The sequence below is a fragment of the Canis aureus genome, chromosome 22, assembly GCF_053574225.1.
Source record: "Canis aureus isolate CA01 chromosome 22, VMU_Caureus_v.1.0, whole genome shotgun sequence".
NCBI lineage: Eukaryota > Metazoa > Chordata > Mammalia > Carnivora > Canidae > Canis > Canis aureus.
In genome coordinates this window covers 2,782,488-2,803,860 of record NC_135632.1, presented here as the reverse complement: position 1 = coordinate 2,803,860, position 21,373 = coordinate 2,782,488, and the positions used below count along the sequence as shown (strand labels likewise).

General features: G+C 44.5%; 1 protein-coding gene across 2 annotated transcripts in view; it reads left to right on the top strand.

Annotated features, from left to right (window-relative positions):
- The window catches only part of KCNAB1 (potassium voltage-gated channel subfamily A regulatory beta subunit 1), a 359,776-nt gene that overhangs the window by 7,880 nt on the left and 330,523 nt on the right, over window positions 1-21,373 (top strand). The window contains exon 1 of one of the 2 annotated variants that reach the window (XM_077864605.1): window positions 15,673-15,985. The exons of the other annotated variant lie outside the window; for it this stretch is intronic. Coding sequence (XP_077720731.1) covers window positions 15,744-15,985 — 242 coding nt within the window. The 5' untranslated portion in view covers window positions 15,673-15,743. Of the gene's footprint in view, window positions 1-15,672; window positions 15,986-21,373 lie in introns of those variants that run through there. 2 annotated transcript variants of the gene reach the window in all.

Below are 21,373 nucleotides of genomic sequence, written 5' to 3'. Positions count from 1 at the left end.
CCAGAATTTGGGGATAAAGTTTGATTTCCTGCTCAACGACCTGCATAGAAATTGTGCAGTTGTATTATCTCTGCAGGGAAAAGGAAACATGTTGATGCTTCGTTCTGAAGTTGTAGCAGAACATTCTCCAAATTTTAAAGTGAATTATTTTAGTGATTGATTGACCATTGCTAGATAAGTTTAATTTTTAAAAGTTTTCTTTTATTTATTTATTTGGAATTATTTGACACGAACTTTATTTTTTAAAATTTTTTAATTTTATTTTTTATACTAAATTTATTTTTTATTGGTGTTCAATTTGCCAACATACAGAATAATATCCAGTGCTCATCCCATCAAGTTCCCTCCTCGTGCCCGTCACCCATTCACCCCCACCCCCTGCCCTCCTCCCCTTCTACCACCCTTAGTTCGTTTCCCAGAGTTAGGAGTCTTTATGTTCTATCTCCCTTTCTGATATTTCGTACCCATTTCTTCTCCCTTCCCTTATATTACCTTTCACTATTATTTATATTCCCCAAATGAATGAGAACATATAATGTTTGTCCTTTTCTGATTGACTTATTTCACTCAGTTTTCTTTTTTAAAAAAATATTTTATATTTAAGTAATCTTTATACCTGACATGGGGCTCGAACTCACAACCTTGAGATCAAGAATTGCATGCCCGACCAACTGGGCCAGCCATGCACGGCTAAAATTTTCTTCCCTTCCCTTCCCTTCCCTTCCCTTCCCTTCCCTTCCCTTCCCTTCCCTTCCCTTCCCTTCCCTTCCCTTCCCTTCCCTTCCCTTCCCTTCCCTTCCCTTCCCTTCCCTTCCCTTCCCTTCCCTTCCCTTCCCTTCCCTTCCCTTCCCTTCCCTTCCCTTCCCTTCCCTTCCCTTCCTTTCTTCTTTTCCTCTTTTCTTCTTTCTTCTCTTTTTTCTTTTTTCTTTTCTTTTTTTTCTTTTCTTTTCTTTTCTTTTCTTTTCTTTTCTTTTCTTTTCTTTTCTTTTCTTTTCTTTTCTTTTCTTTCTTTCGCTTTATATATTTATTCATGAGAGACACAGAGAGAGAGGCAGAGACACAGGAAGAGGGAGAAGCAGGCTCCATGCAGGGAGCCCAATGCAGGACTCCATCCCAGGACCACGACCTGAGCCACAAGCAGATGTTCAACCACTGAGCCCCCCAGATGCCTCTAACATTTTTTTAATAGAAAGAGACAGAATCATACAAACACTTTCAGTTTGTAATGTCCCTTGTTAATGAAGTGTTTTCATATATACCATCTTCTGTGCTGATGTGTTTTTTTTTTTCCATGAATATTGAGAAGAAATATGTCACACCTCATACCTATGAACTCATGGCTATTATGGCAGAGGACAAGGCTAGGTTTTAAAATAGACGAGTCAACGTAAAGGAAAATTTTCACTGAACATGAGTAGAGGTGGAGCTCAGATCTGACAAGGACTTTGAAGGTGGGACACAAAGGACTATTTATTTCATGTGCTTCACATGTACCCAGTGCCTATGACACATCACATCTTCCATCTGGGGCTTCTCATATTCATCCCAATGAATTCATACAAAAGCCCCATGGATCCTCAGTGAGGAAAAGGATGGCTCTGCTTATTCCCTTGCTATCTATTATTGATTATTTTTCCTTCCTTTCTCATGAAGGAGATAAAATCTTCCCTGGACGGTCTCTTTGCTGGATATGCTCACATGTATTCCAGGTTACCTGTTGGAGCCATTGCTGTTCTCCTCCTTGCCTAAGGTCAGCCCTTCTAGTTCTTCCTCTATGTACTGACGATTCTGCTTCTCATGGGTTGGGGTAACATCATGGTGTGATTTGAAAATTTAGCCTTAGTTCTACAGCTTAATTTCATTTTTTACAGCTTAATTTCATTTTATGCAGCTTAATTTTATACTATATAGCTTCACTTATTTTTTTTTTTTAATATTTGTCCTGCAGTTTATTGCACATGAGAGACATTGTGTACCCTGCCTTCTCTGTGAGCCTCAGGGGCAGGCTGATATAACCTGCAGGGCAGGCTGATATAAGCTCCCCTGTCAGGCCAGTCTCGGTCTGAATCCTGATTCCACCACACACTACCTAAGTGACCTCGACCTCAGTCTCCTCTCTTGTAAATGGGAATGACAATACTACGCATTCACAGAGTTGGGAGGATTAAGTGGGAGAATGTCTATAAAAGTTTCAGCACAGGGGTGAGCGCAGAGGGGGTCCTGCAGCAAATGCTATTATTACCATTCCCCCCTTTGAAGGCCACTAGCCTTCATCTGTTATTTTGCTCCCACACTCCTCTTCAGGCTGCATTCCTTCTGTGAGCATCCTAGCCTGGGAAAATTCGCCAGCCCTAAGAGAATGATCTTGATATCCTGCTTTCCTCCTTGCTTCATGTAGAACTCCATTCTTCTAAGATTTTCATTTATGCTCTCCTGTGAAATCCTTTCGGATTAACCAAGAATAAATGTCTGTCTGACATGTCCCCTCTCCAAGCACAGTGGATTGGCTCCTTGTCTCCAGGACAGAGAGGCCCAGGCTTAAATTTTGGCCGTGTTGTGGGGCCAGTTGTGTGAATTTCAGCAAATCACGTCTCCCCTGAGTTTTAATTTCTCCATCTATGTGGTGGAAATAAAAGCATCTGCATTATCTGCTAGGATGTTAAAGATGAGATAAAAGTATACATGTGAAAATGGTATGTTATATTTGCTATAGTATTATTTATTATCTTCTTTCTGACACATTGGGTCTAATTCAGTCTAGGGCATGGCTTGAGAGATTGATTTCCTCTCATCTGCTTTTCCAGCAAACATTGGGGTAAACACAGCTGTACATCTTTCCCAGACCCTGACCAAGGTTCAATGGGTACATTGACAAGGACCTGGACACCTGCCTTATCTCCTAGTATTGGCAAGTGTTTACTGAGTCCTTATTATCTACTGAACACTGTCCTTAGACTATTCATCTTAATCCCTACCAATGGTCTTGTGAGGTGGCTATTTTTGCTAGCTCTACTTCATGGGAGAGAGCCCAGGCTGACAAAAGATCCTGCCCTAGGTCAGATGCAAGGAAGTGATACAGCCAGTACTTGAACTTGAGTGGTTGGGCTGCAGATGTCACCTCTTAATCCTGTAAAACACTCTCTTTCCCTGGTTTGGATTGATTATAGATTGTGACCGAGATGTCACTTGAGGAATTTCACCTTGCACTTCCCATCACAGTATCCCTGATGCAGCAGGATCTGGGAATCTCAGCTTTCCCTCCCTTTTTGAGGTCTTTGAGTTTGGCCCTGCATATATCTAGGAGCAGCTTGGATGGGGAAAAGTCACTCAAAGGGAAAACAAAGGGCTGCATGATAGAGTGGACTGTGAATTTCAACATTTATTCAGGCTTCTCTCCCTGGAAGTTATTTCCATCAAAAGAGCTTTGTAAGAACAGAGGCTCTGGAAGCCCCCATGTGGCATCCTCTAGTCTTGGCCATCTCCCTCTCACGGGAGCTGGGAGAGGACGTAGACGTTCGACAGCAACGGCTTCCTTGGCCTTTCCAATTTTAGCTTGTGGTTGTCACTAAATGGCACATGCTAATTCACTGCTGTGTCCCTCACTTTGGCTTTGTGGGAGGAGGATGCAGTGTAGTTTTGAGAAGCACGTGCTCACATCTGTCTGGAGATGACAATCCAAGCCATGTTGCCTTCCCCCAACAGCCTATCAAGCTACACGGAATGTCATCAAGTGTGTCTTCCTGTTTGGGAGAAAAATCTCCATTCCAAGGCAAGAGAAATTGGGAGTTTTGCGTGCACTGGTGCACACATTGCAACCCAACTGCAGACAGAAACTTGCCAAATATTTTTTCAGCCACCAGGAAATTAAACCGGGCTCCAGACCAGATACCGGATTGTGGCTCCCAATCCCGAAGAGCTCCGGAACGTTTATTATGGTTAGGCTGTGAGGCAATGCCCTTCGCTGAATAAAGTCCATTGATTTTATTAAAGGTCATCCTTGCCGCTAAGTCCTGAAACTTCAGGGACGTGACCCAAGAGCGTTTATTTCTTACTCATGGGAGTCCAGTCAGGAGTAGGAAGTTGTGGCCCAGTGAGATCCAGGCTGATGGACATTCTGTCATCTTCACTTTTGTTTTCTAAGCTGGGCAGAGGCTGAGAACTGACACCGACTCCGTGGACAGAAGAGCGCGAGGCTCGTGCGAAGGCTCCTCTGCGGGCCAGGCCTCTTAAGTGCCACCTGTAGGCAGCAGTGACTGTCACGTGACCCTTCTGAACCACAAGGGAGGCTGGGAAATGTAGTCCCCACGTGGCCCCCCAAGGGAGAAGCAGGCAAGGGACCCTGGGCCGCAGGGGAGGTGCTGAGGCCCAGTCGGTGCCTGCAACCGGCAGGGGAAGGCAGTGCTTCACCCTCAGCGTGGCCGAGCCCCCCGGCCTGTGCATCTCTTTGGGCTTCTCTCCTTGGAGCTTACTTTGCTGTTTTATGGAGAAGGCAGCCACCCCTCGGAAACCTGTTGATGGTGGCAGGAGCAGGTGCATGGGAACCTGAGTCCAGGAGCACCTGCCGGGAGCCCAGGGAGCTCGCTCACTCGGTCTGTGATTTCAGAGCTGGTCAGGTGTGTGTTTGCAAGAAGAGCTCCTGTGACAGGACGTTCATCCAAACAGTGTAATTATCACTCCTACTTTTCTATGAGGCACCCACAGGAGTCTTGACGACAGACAAACCAGGCCCTCTGTTCCCAGCAGCAGGATACCACGTGCTTTTGAATGTAATATGATTACATAAAATGGCTTATCATTTATGGCTTGTGGCGTTCCTTCCTTGGCTTGACAAGAGCCTCGAACAAGATGCATGTCCGTGTTTGTGTGGGTTGATGAGGAATTGGAGGAAACATTGGCTAAGGGAATATGGGTTTGTACTCAGGATACTTTTTTTTTTTTTTACAAATATCTCCCATTTAAGTTCACTTAAAAAAAAAAAAGTCAGAGCCCAAAGTGTATTCTGTAGCTTAATCTTCATACTGAATTTGATTATGGCAATGATTAGGGAGGAAACAAGCTGTCCACAAGGGCTGTTGACTTATTTCATTACCTCTGGGACAGAGGAGGTGATAGTCAGGATAAACAATTCTGTAAGTGCGGTGCATGAGGAAAGATCAGCTCTTTCTATCTCCAGGCTTAGTAATTGGAACAATGTGACTATCCAAACACCAGTTGCTTGTTGAACAAAATAGTAAATGCCTAAATCTGTTTATAATACTTTAGGTTCCAGATGGTCATTTATCCAAAAGAAATGGCAAAGAAGTACCAAGTTGAAATGTATTTTTAAAGTCTTTTCAGTTAAGTGAATTTCCAACAAAGTCAACATTCAGAATTCAAGGATACTCTTTTATAACCTCATATGTAATATTGAAAGAATTTCCAATAGTCAAACTAGAAAATTAAACAGAAATTCGTTCAAGGGGTTTGGTTGTCTATTACGTTCAATTCCAGGGATCTGGGGGGTACATAGGATGGGGTCCTTACCTGAATAATCTTGAGTCCTCGGAAGACAAGACAATACAGTTTTATTGGTGTGATCTGAGGAGTGGGAATGAAGTGCTACGGAAATAAAGGAGCGATTAGTTCTGCCAGGAGGTGAGGAGACAAGGGAGAGAAATGTCAGGAAAAAATAAACCCCAAATGCACCATTTCAAGGACTTTTACAAGGGTGTGCTGGAGCTCGTGGGACCAGGAGCCGGCGGGGAGGCAGGTGGGAAGGGATGCGCGATCTGCAGCTCGTGAACAAAGTTGACCTGTTCGTAGGCTAGAAATCAGCTAAACCACCGAGTTGCTAGTGATGGGGAAAAAAAAGTCTGGGAGAACGGGCAAGACAGTGTTTCTGCGCGTGGAAGTTAGTCACAGGTAGGCCTTGTTCATCTGACATTGTCAGAGAATGGAAATGTTCACTCGAGCGATTTTCCCGGTATCTGAAACTTTCTAATTTAAGTGTCAAGGCTTTATTTTAACTTTTTCAACCTGAAGAAACAACTTGACAACTCCAGTTTATCTTAATAAATGTCAGCTTGTGTGCTATGTTAAAATGTCCTCAGGGACTATTAAGGAATCTAGAACTCTCTGCCTTGAAAATTAGAGGCTTCATTTTGCCATTTTATTTTTAAGTTTTGTCTTCTGTATTTCCCCCCTCTGTTGCTTTTCCCGTATCCTCACCTGGCTGTAAATTTTTCTCATTGCTGCCAGTTTGCCTGCCTTTAATCGCTTTTTCATCCAATTTGCTACCTTTCCTCTGCTGGGGAGTGGGGGGTAAGGAGCTCTGTCTTGCTTGAATTACGACCAAGGAAGAGTAAATGGTTTATGAATTGAGACATTCTCCCAGGAGGTTTGGGACATGGGCTTTGTGATGTCTTATTTGTTTATTCTTGGTGTGTTCTATCTAGCAGGATTGCTAGAAAGGTGACCTCTAAAAGATTCATTTGTTACTTGATTTGAACGAGCCTTTGAATCTGGGAAAATGCTGAAACTGCTTCGCCTTGAAGTTTATGTTGGAATAATCCTTAGGGATTTTAGGAAAGCAAACCTACCACACAGTACACAATTTTTCAAAATGTTGATGGGACAGTTGTACTCTAGGTTTTATAAATTTCCCAGCAGACAGAACATTCTATCACAAATAAAGTAAGCAAAGTGAAGCTTATTCATTTGTCTTCTGCAGCAGAAACACTCTGAGAGCTTCTCGGTGGACCATCTTTTTCAACTATATTGCCTTGAAACTTTGGTCAATCATTAAACATTTACAATTATTACATGGTGAAGTGACATTTCGAGAGGCAGTGTGGTCTAGTTAGGGATTTAAAATATATAAACTGATTTAGCTTGCTTATCTCTGCAGGGGTGGTATTGTTTTCCCCATTTTTCTGAAGAAGAGACTAAAAACTCCAGAGACAGTCACATCACACAGTAGCATATTGTCGGGCAAAGATTTAAACCCATCTGTCCGACCTCCAGACCCAGGCTTCTGGAAACTTGCGCTTCATTCCAGTTCTTACGATAACTGATTCCAAATGTTGCCCAATTTATGTGGATGTTTCTTTCCTTGTTTGCAAAACAAGAGACTTGAAGCAGCTGATTTCTAAGACTTCTTAGAGCTCTAGTTAGAATCCTAGATTTTTTTTAGATTTTTGTTAAGTGCCCCCAGAGAGGATGATGGAGAGGTAGCTTGGTTCGGATGGGATGATCCCAGTGACCTCACAGCGGGGCATCGTACCACAAAACGGGACCTGTACCTTCTTAGGCCTTGCTTTTATGGCTGCAGTTGTAGAGCCGGGTCCCAGGCTCCTGGCCTGGTCTCTGACAAGGTCCAGACCCCAAAAGGATAATGTGTGGCAGAAAGGGGGTGAGCCCACGGCAGAGCACGTGGAGCAGGGACCACGCAGGTGTGGGAGGCTTTGCAACATTCACATCTGCTTCCTGAGTCACCGCTTTAGGAGTGACGGAGGGATTTCTTACCAGATGAAGAACAAGTCACCTTTATCAAACGATCCTTCACTTCTCCTTAGAAAAGAGGAAGTTGTATTTAAAGCGATCCCATCATCCAGCAGCCCTGCGATCCCTAGCACCGAAGTCCCCTGAACACGGGCTCCATCTATCGAGGTCAGCCACGTCGAGCTCTGCCCACGGTCAACCCTAGGGGACACTATCTGTGCGGACGACAGCATCCACGGCAGCATGCGGGGGCGGTAACATGGCAGGTATCATAATAACAACCGTTTATTCTGTGCCAGGTACACCAAACACCACGCTTTCTTGGATCTTCACAACCTTATGAGGTAATAGGGCGAGGCGTATTTTCCAGAGCAACTAACTGGGATTCAGAAGGTGCCTGTGGTCAATCCACTAGCGTGCTGTAGGGGTAGGATTCCAACCCGAGTCTTTCGGATTTTATAACCCAGGTTCTTTCCACTATATTCCACCCCCGCTCCATGGAAGTTCTTCTAAGTCAGGCCAATGCAGACCAGGATAGGGGAGGAACATGTTCATAGCATCCTGGAAACATTACAGGTGTTGTAATGTTCATGACTCAACAGCTTGTGATCACGATACTATCCTATTTCAAACCTTTCAGGGCTGACATTACTTAAAAAGAGAGTGCAAAGCCTATATAGAGGAGCAAAGCCCCATCTTGCACCCTCCTTCCTCCTCACGTACTCTTTGCCAAGGTATTCTGTGCCCCCCAATAGCCATCTTTCAAGATATTTCTGGCCACAGAGCACACTTTTGTAATTTGGGGTCCCATTGGCCATTTCCTTTGCATTAGACTCAGACCAAAGGCCACATTTTGGCATCTTTTGGGACCTCCTGCAGAAGAAACAAGATACTCCCGCCCAAAGTGACGAGGGGAGCTTTGGCTGCAAATGCCAAAACTCTACTCAAAGATACTTTCTGGTTGTAGATGCGGACCAGTGTGGTGGGATAAACGCAGGATGCCCGTGAAATCCCAAGGGCCAGTCCTGCTCACAAGCTCTTCACAGGCCAAGGAAGAGCCCTGTAGATGTGGTCACCTGCAAGTAGGCTCCATTTTTCTAAAGCAAGGCTATCAGGTATACGCCTCTGTGTATATTTGCAATATGATGATCGTACATTAAGGAGGGGTTGTTTAAAGTTATAATGCGAAAGAACATAATATACAAGCAGCAGGGATAAGGAAAAGAGGTAAGTGAGGAGGGGAGGCAGTGCCTTCAGAGCTGAGGCTGGTTTGACGGGGCTTTCCATTTGTCCCCTGCTGTAATCCCTGCACTGTCACATGTGCTCCCTTCCCCATCCTACTGGAACTGTTGTTTTCCATTCCAAGGAAACTATGGCCTAAAACAAGGTGAGGGGATTGGCTCTAGGAAAGGGCAAATGAATGATGAACAGAGAGACACTGAAGATTAGGCTTCTTGCTTGATTGCAAACTTCTGGAAGAACTCTCACCGCTGACCCACCTTTCCTTCACTGCTGATGTTGCTTCCTCTACTCCACCCAAGACTGGGTTTTGGTGTCTCCTCCCTCACCGTAGCTCAGGGTGCACTGCTTTGTGAGCTTTACTGGTCTCTCTCCTCCTGCTACTGGGAGCTACTCAAGGGCAGGGTGATGGTTTCTTCATTGTGTTGTGTTGATGTGACACACATATTTAACTGCAGCCTCACTACGCACGCCTAGACTCCCAGGTGCTCCTGCGAAAGTGGAGAGAAGATGGCAATGACAAGAGGAGAGGCTCCTCTGAGGACTCCCAGTAAGACAAGGCAGGCGTCTCAGTCGCGTGAGTGCTTGCCTGTCACAGCATCGCCTGTGGAGCACCAGTGAGCAGACACCTGAGCAGGAGCAGGATCCGAAGTGCCCATGAACAGCTCTGATGTGCAGCCTGGTGTCCCTTGTCCGAACCCATTTGGGCAGAGCCAGCACTCCTTCACTCCAGCCATGGAAACACAGTCTTGTAATCCTAGGCCTACCAGCTCTGGTCTCAGTTTTAGGCCAAGACAATTTTTAGGTGATTGTGATGTGCCCATAAATCCAAGATGTGGTGTTTCACAGATCATTCTTTAGCCAAGAAAAATTTTAAAGTAGGCTATAAATGTGATCGGTATATTCCAAGAATAATAGCGACAATCCCCGGGGCCTGGTGTCTCAGAGAACTAGCTAATAATTCATTGAATCCAAGCCTGTCCAGTCAAACAGGAAGGGTCCTCGCCTCTGCAGAATGTCTAGCCCAAGTAGTTTTTAAAACTCACCGAACACCAGACCTAGAAGAATCTTAGAGATAACTTAAGTCTGAGCCCATAGAAAACTAAGGGGACAGAGAGGTCAAGGCCTGCCCAAGGTCACACAGTTACCTATGAAGGCGGAGCAGGTGTGGGTAAAGCCTGCTTGCCACCCAGACCTACGTGAACCTCTCTTTGTGACTTTCTAAATCTCAGCACCCCATTGGCAGAAGGTGACCAGAAACCCCTCTCTCCTCGGGTGGCCCTGTCACCGGGGCAGGCGGGAGGGGGAGACTGCATATACTTAAAGATTCTGAACGGATTCTTGAGACACAGAAGGAGAGCAAAGCAGACATTACCGCCCCTCCTGCTGCTCAGGGGCATTTCTTATAGGCTTGGACATTTAGTTGAAAGCCGACCTTAGGGGATCCCTGGGTGGCTCAGCAGTTTAGCGTGTGCCTTTGGCCCAGGGCGCCATCCTGGAGTCCCGGGATTGAGTCCCACGTCAGGCTTCCTGCATGGAGCCTGCTTCTCCCTCTGCCTGTGTGTGTCTCTGCCTCTCTCTCTCTCTTTCTATCATGAATAAATAAATAAATAAATCTTAAAAAAAAAAAAAAAAAAGAAAGCCGACCTTAATTTGCATTGACAGTCAACGGGGCCACTGGTATCCTTGTACTCGGAGTTTCTACTTGGGGCACCTCGCTGGCTCAGTCAGTAGAGCATGTGACTCTTGATCTTGGGGTTATAAGGTTGGGCCCCATGTTGGGTGCAGAGATTACTTAAAAAAAATCTAAAATATATATATATGTAGTCTCTACCTCCCACCTTCAAACTGGGACCTTTTATTACAGTGAGCTGCTTTTAGAACTTCATGAAAAGAGACTTCAGTTTCCGACTAATCGTGGCTTGCTCATCCCTCTCTCCTCTCCCTGGCCTGGCTCCATCCTCAGAGGGCGGAAATAGAGAATGATATGTTGAAGAGGGCTCAGGTCTCATTTTCCGTGACTGCTTTTCCAGGTCACCTCTGCTGCTTCCTTGGTGGGAACCTCCACGGCTCACAGAGTTAGATGTAACTAGTGGCTCACGTAAGTGGGAGAATAGTAGGTCTGACTTTATTTGGAAACGCCTGTTTCTTCTCGACTCTATCCTAGTGTTGTTGTTCTTCTGACTTTTCTGACCTTCTCTCTAGAAGCTCTTATTTCTCCCGTGAGACTCAGCTTTTTTTTTTTTTTTTTAAGGTTTTATTATTTATCCATGAGAGACACAGAGAGAGAGAGAGAGGCAGAGACACAGGCAGAGGGAGAGGCAGGCCCCACGCAGGATTCGATCCCAGGACTCCAGGATCACGCCCTGGGCTGAAGGCGGTGCTAAACTGCTGAGCCACCCGGGATGCCCAAGACTCAGCTTTGAATGCTCGGTTGAAAATGGAAAGATTGAAAGGATAGCTTTTGGGAATCCAAGCAAGCAAACCATTAATACCTGTGGAATGTTGATTGTGTACAAAACACCACACCAGTTTTTATGGAGGTTACAAGCTTATACCAGATATAGTCCATCTCTCCCCTCAAAGAGCTTATAATTTAGGTGAGGAGTTCGATATGCACCTGTCAGAGGTACCTAGTACCTGGGACAATATATTATGAGCCTGTTTCTCAAAGTAGGTACCAGTACCACCAGTGGACAAGGGATGATTTTAGTGGGTACACAGGTAGGGCATTAAATAACTTTGATTCACATTGTAAAGATAATATATTCCTGTTTCCATTTCCTTTCCATTCTTCTGATTACCTTAAAAAAAAAAAGAAAGAAAGTCTCAGGTTTTTGCCAAAAATTTTCAAACACCTAATACCTTTTAATTTCCTCAATAAAAAACAAAAAGAGGTAGGACTCTGGTTCAGAACATTTGCACACCAACAGTGTCCAGCAGCAATTTAATAATATTCTTCATTCTTATTACACTTATTTTCAAGAGTTTACACTCTATTTTATTCCAAGTGATAAAGTTTTTCTGTGTATAATGCTAGAGTTATAATGTTTCCCTACTAAATTTCTTAGTTTGGGCTGACATGGAAAATTACTATAGACTGTGTGGTTTCAGCAACAAACATTTATTTTTATTTTCATTATTTTTCACAGTTCTAGAGATTGCGATCTCAGCACAGTTGGGTTTTGGCAAGAACCTTCCTCCTGGTTTATAGACAAACATCTTTGGCTGTGGCCTTACAAGGAGGAAAGAGAGCTAGCTCACTCTCGGGCCTCTTCTTATAAAGGCACTAATCCCAGGGTGCCTGCGTGGTTCAGTCAGTTAAGTGTCTGCCTTTGGCTCAGGTCATGATCCTGGGGTCCTGGGACTGAGCCCCGCTTGGGGCTCCCTGCTCAGCAGTGGGGCGTCTACTCCTTCCTCTTCCTCTGCCCTTCCCAAGCTCTCTCTCTCTTAAGTAAATAAATAATTTTTTTTTAAGGCACTAATCCCATTCACGAGGGCTCTACTCTCGTGATCTCATTGTCTCCCAAAGGCCTTACCTCCTATTCCCATCACTCTGGAGATTAGATTTCAACATGTGAATTTTGGAGGGACACAAACACTCAGCTCACAACACTAAATATATTCATTTAGGTTAAAAAAAAATAAAGAAAGACAAATCAGGTTAATTCCAAATAGTAAACAAATAATGGTAAAGGTGGTATAAAAATATGGCAGAGGGCAGCCCGGGTGGCTCAGGGGTTTAGTGCCGCCTTTGTCCTGGGTCATGATCCTGGAGTTCCGGGATCGAGTCCCGCGTCGGACTCCCTGCATGGAGCCTGCTTCTCCCTCTGCCTGTGTCTCTGCCTCTCTCTCTCTCGCTCTGTGTCTCTCATGAGTAAATAAATAAAATCTTTTAAAAAAATATGGCAGAAATCATCAAGTTTGTGCAAATATTTGGAAGCAGTTTACAAGTGTCAAGTGGGTGCTTTAGGAGTGAATTGCAAGAGGAATTTCAGGGAATGATCAGATACCAGAGGCTAGGAGGTCGGGGAAGAATTCCTAGAGGAAGTAAGGCCTTTGTAGGACATGGGAGGAGGGAGGTCATGTGACCAAAGCTATGGTGGTGGATGGGGTGGGAGTAGGAAGCCTGTTGGATTGGATGAGTCGTTCGTGTCCAGGAGTCATAGTTGGAGGAGAGGTACAGCTGGAATCACAAAGTGGAGAGACCCTCCCCACAAAGTGAGGACATTTGGCCTTTTTTTTTTTTTTTTTTTTGCCTTTTTATTTTGAGATAAATATTGAATCACATGCAGTTGTAAGGAACCATACAGATAAATCCCTTTGCCCGGTACTCCCAATGATATCTTGCATAACTATAGTTCAATATCACAATTAAGAAATTTAAAAAAAAATTTTTTTAAAATTTTTATTTATTTATGATAGTCACACAGAGAGAGAGAGAGAGAGAGGCAGAGACACAGGCAGAGGGAGAAGCAGGCTCCATGCACTGGGAACCCGACGTGGGATTTGATCCCAGGTCTCCAGGATCGCGCCCCGGGCCAAAGGCAGGCGCTAAACCGCTGCACCACCCAGGGTTCCCACAATTAAGAAATTGATGATGATACTAGCAAGCCACTGACCTTACTCCAATTTCATTGATTTTGCTTGCGCTCATTTGTGTGTGAGTATGTCTTAGTTCTATGCCATTTTATCACACGTGTAGAGAGGTGTGGCCACGACCATCATCAAGACACATGACAGTTCCAGCACAGGAATCCCTCATCTAGGGGCACCTGGGGGGCTCAGTGGTTGAGCATCTGCCTTTGGCTCAGGTCATGATCCCAAGGTCCCGGGATTGAGTCCCACATCGGGCTCCTCGGAGCCTGCTTCTCCCTCTGCCTCTCTCTCTGTGTCTCTCATGAATAAATAAATAAAATCTTAAAGAAAAAAAAAAGAATCCCTCATCTACCTTTTTATGGACAGAGTCACCTCCCTCTCTTTCCTCTTCTCTAAGCCCTGGCAAGCACTAATTGGTTATATCTATATAATGCTATATATCTGTATAATTTATCTCTATAATTCTGCCAAGACATGATACAAATGAAATCATATAGTAGGATGACTTTCTTTTTTACTCTTAAAGGCTTTACTGAAAAGTTGGCAAGATAAGACATATATTAAACCATTAGAAAACAAGATAAATAATGATAGCCTGACAGAGAAATTGGGAAGCTGGGAAGGAGTGTTTGTGATGTGGTGGGAGAGGAGGAGAGCAAGTGAGTCCTATTTTACATGCTTAATTGGCCTTTTTTCCACTCAGCATAATTTCCTTGAGATCCATTCAACTCGTTGCTTGTATCAATAGTTCATTCCTTTTTATTGCTGAATAGTCTTCTGTAGTTTGGATATATCACAGTTTAATCATTCACCGATTGTAGAAAATGTGGGTTGTTTCCAGTTTTGGGCTGTTATGAATAAACCTGTTGTGAACATCTGTGTATAGTTTTTTGGTGTGAACATAGATTCCATTTCTCTGGGGGAGATATTCAAGAGTACAATTGCTGTGTCGTATGGTAGGTTTGGTAGGTTTGGTTTTTATAAGAAACTGTCACACTCTTTTCCGATGTACATTCCCACCAGCAATGTGTGCATGATCCAGTTTCTCCGGATCCTTGCCAGCATGTGGTGTTACTGGCATTTAAATTTACTAATCTGATAGGTGTGTAGTAATAAGTCACGGGTTTAATTTGCATTTCCCTAATGGCTAATGATGTTGAACATGTTTCATTTGCCATTTATATATTTTCTTTGATGAAATGTCTGTTAATATCTTTTGTCCCCCAGCTAATTGAATATTTATGTTTTTATTGTCGCATTTTGGGAGTTCTTTGTATGTTCCAGATATAAGCCCTTTGTTGGATATGTGGCTTGCAAATATTTCCTTCTAGTCCATAATTAGTTTTTTATCCTCTTTACAGGATCTTTCATGGAGAAAAAGTTTTGGAGGTTGATAATATCCAATTTACTAATTTTTCCTTTTGTGGATTGTTGTTTGGATGTCAGGTCTAAGAACTCTTCACTTACCCCCAGGTCTTGAAGATTTTCTCCTACATTTTGTCCTGGAAGTTTATAATAAAGTTTGATATTTAAGTATGTGATACATTTTGATTTTTTGTATAAATATGAAGTTTAAATGAAGGATTCATTTATTTTTGTTCTTGTTTATAAATGTCCAATTGTTCCAGTAGCATTTGTTGAAAAGCTTATCCTTCTCTTACTGAATTGCTCTTATACCTTTGTCAAAAGTCAGTTGGGCATATTTGTGTAGGCCCTCTGCTTTTTATAACCATCTTTTTATTTTTTTATTTTTATAAATTTATTTTTTATTGGTGTTCAATTTGCCAACATTTAGAATAACACCCAGTCCTCATCCTGTCTTATTGATATTTCCTATCATTTGATAGCAACATCTTGAAAAGAAAAAGGTTAACGGACCTTCTGCCCAAATGAATCATGCCACTAGTATAATAAATTATTTGATTATGAAATACTTGATAATTTAGAAAGGTCTCATTACATACCCATGAATCATCTGCAGGGCCTTATGATCTTTATGAGAACAGAACATTTGGCTTATATCCCACCAAAATATTTCCTTTTACCTAAATAGAAAGACATGGGAAAGACTGCCCATATTTTTTCCCCAGGGCCAATACATAGTTGTTGAAGTTTGCCTTTGGGAACTTTACAGGGAGGAGAAAAGTGATTGGACTTTGTCAGGGTGTTTTCTTTTTTCTTTTTCTTTCTTTCATTTTTTTTTTTTTTTTTACAAAGTCTCCAACAGAGACATGTAACCAGCATCTCTGCCAGGGACTCAAGAGTCTGCTCACACACACAAAAATAAGAAGGGGCATCTAAGGAAAATGAGTTGAGCCCTTTTAGGGACATGCCAAGCCAGATAACCCAAATTAATCATAGCAAGATACAGCCAGTCTCAGGGCTCAGTACCATGAAATTCGCTCTGCTTCCTTAGGTTTTGAAACATGCATCTGTATAAACCTGCCTGTGCGGACATCCCCAGCCCCAAGCTGGGTCTGCCTAAATCCAGCGAATCAGCCCTGAAATGTAGACGGCACTTAGCCGTGACCAAGCCTCCACCCCAGGCAGCCTGCTGGCCGGTTAGGCCTAGTGGAGCAGCAGAACGGAAATATCTGGAGAAGTTTTTACGTGCTCATGGGATTTCATTGCAGGAAACCACCAGAGCCGAGACGGGCATGCCTTACAGGTACTTGCTGGTTGCACTGGCACGCGAGCAGGGCGCTGCGTTGAGGTCGAGGGGTGCTGTTACTAAAGGGATAAGGCTTGAAATGGCAAACCAAGCACCATCTAAAAAATGAAGATGGGGAGCCCTCTTCTTTGGCTACCTTAGTTTTTCAAGCTTTAGATGGTCTACTTTCTCTTTGCTCAAAAGGCCCCGTGGAAGACAGGCAGGCTCCCCTGTGGAAGCTCCTAACCATGTGCTGCCAGGAGAAATAGCTTTGGCTTGGAGTAGGTCGGTGACTTAGGTCAGAACGAAGAATGGGGGCTCTATTCTTCTTTAGGGGATTTATAAATTAAGAGTAGGATTTTAAAAAAAAATGTTACCTGGGCTTCAAGGCTGTTATTTTCATCTGAGCCTGAATCGTGTGGTCTGTGTTAATGGTTAATAAAACAGTGCATGAAACTGAGCAAGTTCTTCTTGAAATGACGACACTTTTTTTTTTTTTTTTTTTTTTTTTTTATCATTGCAGCCCAAGATAAATTACTGGTTGTTCTCTAACCTTCTAATACCATCATTTATTCTGTGAAAGATTAACAAAAAGGAGAAGTGTTCCCCTGGTATGGGGTTGGATGTGTAATCTTTATAAATTGCTCTGAGATGGGAAGTATCATTCTTTGTCAGAGCAATTATTGTCCAAAGCTCTGTGAGATAGGCCAGTGCTTAGCTAAATTACCTGGTGGCACCGCACAAGTGCTTCCTTGACAAATGCCTGGAGTTTTAAATATCCAGGAAACTGAGCAAAAGCCGTTCGGGAGGACAAGAGTGCCGAAAATGGGGAAAGAATTCATTTAGCATTGCTAAGGAACAGTTGTCTCCAGTCCCAGCTCCTGTCCCAGCTCTGCACTCCACAGAGTGGGATTGTTTTTGCATGGATGTGAAGTCCCCAGGGATTTCGTCTTTCTGTAATGTAAAGGTCTGTTTTCATGGAGTAGCTACTGCTCTAGTTTACCAGCTAATTTGATTAATCAAACAATTTGCAATGAAATGACTTCTTTCTGCAGAGAGCAACGTATTTCACACAGACTCGATGCAGTTAAGGGCTCCAGGCAGACAAGGAATGAGCTCCTAGAGGTTTGCAGGGGATGAGGTAGACCCGGGGCGGCCCACCCCGTCGTGCCTTGGAAGTGGAGCCTGAGAAGAATCTAAGCACCTTTCCGAGACAACTCACGGCTCCCCACGCTGGCTGTTCCTCGTCCTCCTTTCCTGAATCTGGCTTCCACCAGGAGCCACCGTCTCCCTCTGCCTCTTCGCCTTCTCTCCTCGATCCTCAGTGGTGGCAGGGGGGTGAGGTCCGAATACAGATGAGGGGGGTGGCAGATCTCTGTCTCTGCGTCTCTGCCACAGCCTGGGTGGCGTTACCATGAGCCCTGGCATAGAGCTGCAGGGGGCATGGCTCCTTCCAGAGTTCGGGTCTGGATATCAAGGAGCCTTTGCGGTGTGTGCCAACGTCCAGATGAAGATATGTCCTAGGATAGTGTTTTTCCGACCGTTTCAAAGCAGAGGAATTGTCCCTCCTCAAGTGGTTAAACGCAAAGGGGTCCTTGTTGAAGGTGGAAGCCCGGAGCCCTGCCTGCTGGAGGGGGCAGGCTTCCCCAGTCTGGCTCCCGAGGCGGCCCTGCCAATCCCACACTCCTGTGGTTTGAGGGCACAGTTCCAAGGCGGCTCTTCCTAATGCCTTGGAGAGCAGGGCCCTGTGGCCTTGAGGATGTCCCGTCACAGGGGCAGGCTCTTGGGCAAGGGTAGGTGCCCCTGGATCACACCGGTAAGAGGTGGGACCTAGAAGATAGCCATTTCCAGATCAGAATTTGAGGAGAGACAAGTGCACCTAAATGGATAATTGGCCCCAGGAAATAGCCAAAGTTCTGAGTTCTGAGGGGCTGGCGGTGCTGTCACCCCGTCCTCCATTACATGCCTCCCTCCCCCTCCTTCCTTTCTCCAGATTTCCATAGTAATTTGTCTGTTCTTTGGAGACCCGTATTAATCATCCTTATTTAAAGCCTTGTCCTTGTAACATTAGGGAGGGATTTTTAGGGAAGAGAATACAGGTTCTCTCAGTCCCCCCCCACCCCCCCAGCTTGGCTTTTTGCCATGACATTTTTTTTTCTTTTTGGGTTTTTCACTTTAATTCCAGTATAGTTAACACGCAGTGTTGTATCAGTTTCGGGTGTACAGCGTAGTGGTTCAGCTCTTCCGTACATCACCCGGTGCTCCTCACCCGGTGCTCCTTGACCTCCCTCACCTATGTCACCCATCCCCCCCCTTCCCCTCCGGCAACCATCTGCTTCTTCTCTAGAGTTAAGACTCTGTTTCTGGTTTTCTCTCTTACTTCCTCCCCCTTTGTCCATTTGTTTTGTTTCTTAAATTCCACATGTGAATGAAATCCTATTGACTTCTTAGAAACGTAGGTGGTGTTGGGTGAGAAGGTGAATTTCATATTCTTTCTTCCTTACCCTCATTTCCATCCCTCGCCTTCCCAACTGTGGCTATGTCAAAATACCCTGTGCAACCTGTCTTTTTCTATTTTCTTCCTTTTGAAGGGTATTATTGCACGTAGAGTGGAAAGAGAATGGAAATAGTGGAAAGAGAATGGGCTTTGGAGTTAATCAGAACAGAGTTCAAATCCCAGCTCTTTTGATCTCCAACCCGTGTGACACTGAGCTGGCTGTGACATGTAAGTGCCTAACACACAGTAGGTGCTCGCTTCTTGCTTATTCTCTAGCCTCTGTGATTCATTCTAGGGGCAGGGGATGGAAGGCCCTATAGCTGGAACGTACAAATGGGGAAGACAGAACATCTTAAAGGAATATAAGAATATCTTATGATAAGATAGAATGTCCCTTAGAAGGAATAAAAAAAATCTGCACTAATTCACAATCTGTGTAGGTTTTCATGCTGAGCTTTAGAATTCTGAGAGTTCTGGAAGATCCCATAAGCTGTTTTCTCTTCCTAATTTGGTCAGATGCCATTGCAGCCTCCAGCCCAATACCAGCTGCTTGGGTCCCTCGATCATCTGTGAGAGAGCATTCTGTTGTGTTTCCATGGAGACTTGGTTTTATTTCTAACTGAGGGTGACCAGGAGAGGGAAAAAATCAGTAAATATGCAAACACATGTATCAACTGAAAAGAAACTGGAGGAAATTGTTTGAACGTGGTGCACAAAGTGCCAAGTTGCTGTGTAGATCCTTCTGTTGGCTTAGAGTTTTTCGCAAAAATAGAAGGTTTTTGTGGATTCATCTTATTAGTGTCTATAAAATAGTTACCCAGGAGGGTCCTTTAGTCATTCCTAAGAGGTTGAAAGTTAATTGTCTCCATTACACAGCATTGAAATCTGAGCCAGATAGTAAACCTGAGCTTAGTTCAAGATTAAAGAACACTGAGTAGTCGTTTTATGGCTAAAACACACAAAAAATATCTAGACTGAGTAAGGATGTAGCAAATATTCAGCTTTGAAGCAATTTTATAATTAGCCAGGAGGAACTCCAGCAGGTGTAAAATGAAGGTCTGATGCAGGGGTCAGCAAACAGGGCCTGTGAAAGGCCAGGGGGTAAATATTTTAGGCTCAACGGGCCGTGTGCACCGTTGTCACAACTACAGAACGGTGCCACTGTAGGGTGAAGGCTGCCACCGACAGGAAGCGGAAGGGGGTGTGCTTGCGGTCCCACAAAACCGTATGCAGGGGCTGAGGGATGACACGAGTTTTATGTAAGTTTCACATCTCGTGAATCTTCTTCCTTTTTTTTCTCCCAAATCGTTAAAAAATGTACGAGCCAAGCTTGGCTTGAGGAACAAAGGTAAGTGGCAGGTCGGCATTGGCCAATAGGCCGCAGTTTGCTGACCCCTGGTCTAGAAAGCAAAGCTGTCAGGCGCATAGCTTCTTTGTTTGTTTGTGTTTATTTTTAAACCTCTTTTTTCCAGAGGTATTTAAGGTACCCAAGAGCGTCTCATTGAGAAAAACAAAAATACCAAATCAGAAGGAGTGAATTCAAGGAGCATTAAGAGCAAGAAGGGGCCAGGCTCTGTGTTCTCCAGGGGCACGAAATTGCAAAGAGTGAAGCGGCGCTCTTGATGACAGTCGTGCAGTTCTTGCAGGAGGTGGGCACAGGCCAGTTGCTCAGTGTGGGCACATCTCTTTTTAATCTGGAGGCCAGAGAGGATTTCTCTCGTGGTTCTTCACTACATAAATAATAACATCGTTTAGTCATCTCGCAGAGTTCGAAAGGAAACGTGTCTCACCATATGCCTAAAAAAGAGAGGGGCGGAAATGCACGCTTACAAATTGAATTTTGCACAATTTGGAGCGTACCACCCTCCTTTCCTCCCTTGCTTTTAACCATTTTTTTGTTTCTCCTGTCGGAATCTGTCCTTAGGATCTATTGAGAAGATGTCTTTTTTTTTTCCACCTCACACATGACCTCTTACTGACTTAAAACGGCCTCACGGAGCATTGTAATAAATTACTCTCCAAATGGTGTATAAGAAGACGAAAATAATCTTTTATCAAACCATGTGTTTCCATGCCTGGCATTGTGTCCAGAACAGAAATATTTGAAGCAGAACCCAACTAAAAGGCAAAAACTACCACCTGCTCGTAGCACCTCTCCCATCAGCTTTGCCGCAGTGTCTGAGGTTTTCTCCAACTGGAGGCCTCGGTTCCGTTACAGTAGAAGCCTGGAAGCTAAGCTGACAGGCAGCCCACCTAGGAGGAGACATGTCGGGCAGGTGTGGCCTGAAAACAGAGAAGGCAGGAAAGGAGGTTTCTAAAGCAGAGCAAGAGGAAAGCTTGGGTGTCGAGGCACATGTGTGGAGGAAGAAGAGGGCCCCAACGCCAGAGAGAATCCTCACCCAGCCACTGCTTTCTCCAGGATGTTGGGCAGAGCGTCTGGGAGCATCTATTACCTGGTCTCTACACGGAGATCCTTGTAGAGACCAGGTAATAGATTCACTCTGGGAACCTTTGCCTGGGTTCTGTCAAAGTGAGAAGGTGGCGTCCCAGCTGCAGGATTGGATGGCCACCTTCTCCTTCCCTGCTTCCCTGATGCCCGGCTGCCTTACCCAGAGGATGAAAATGAACCCTCCTCACAGGGTAATACCGTTTGTGTAAAGGCCCAAACAGTAGGCACCCGGGAAGGCCTATCCCCTTGTAGCCCTTTCCCCTTTCTTGTGATTCCTGTAATACAGCGCGGAAACGGAAAATTATTTTTATTCCCAAATTGAACTCACTGTCATCCTTCCAGCTAGCCCCCCGCCCCACCCTGGCCCCAAACAAAAATCCCTTCACAATGCATTCCCGTGACCTACTTTTTTCACGGAGCACTTGGCACACTTGGACCCGCTTGAAAAGTGGCTATGGCC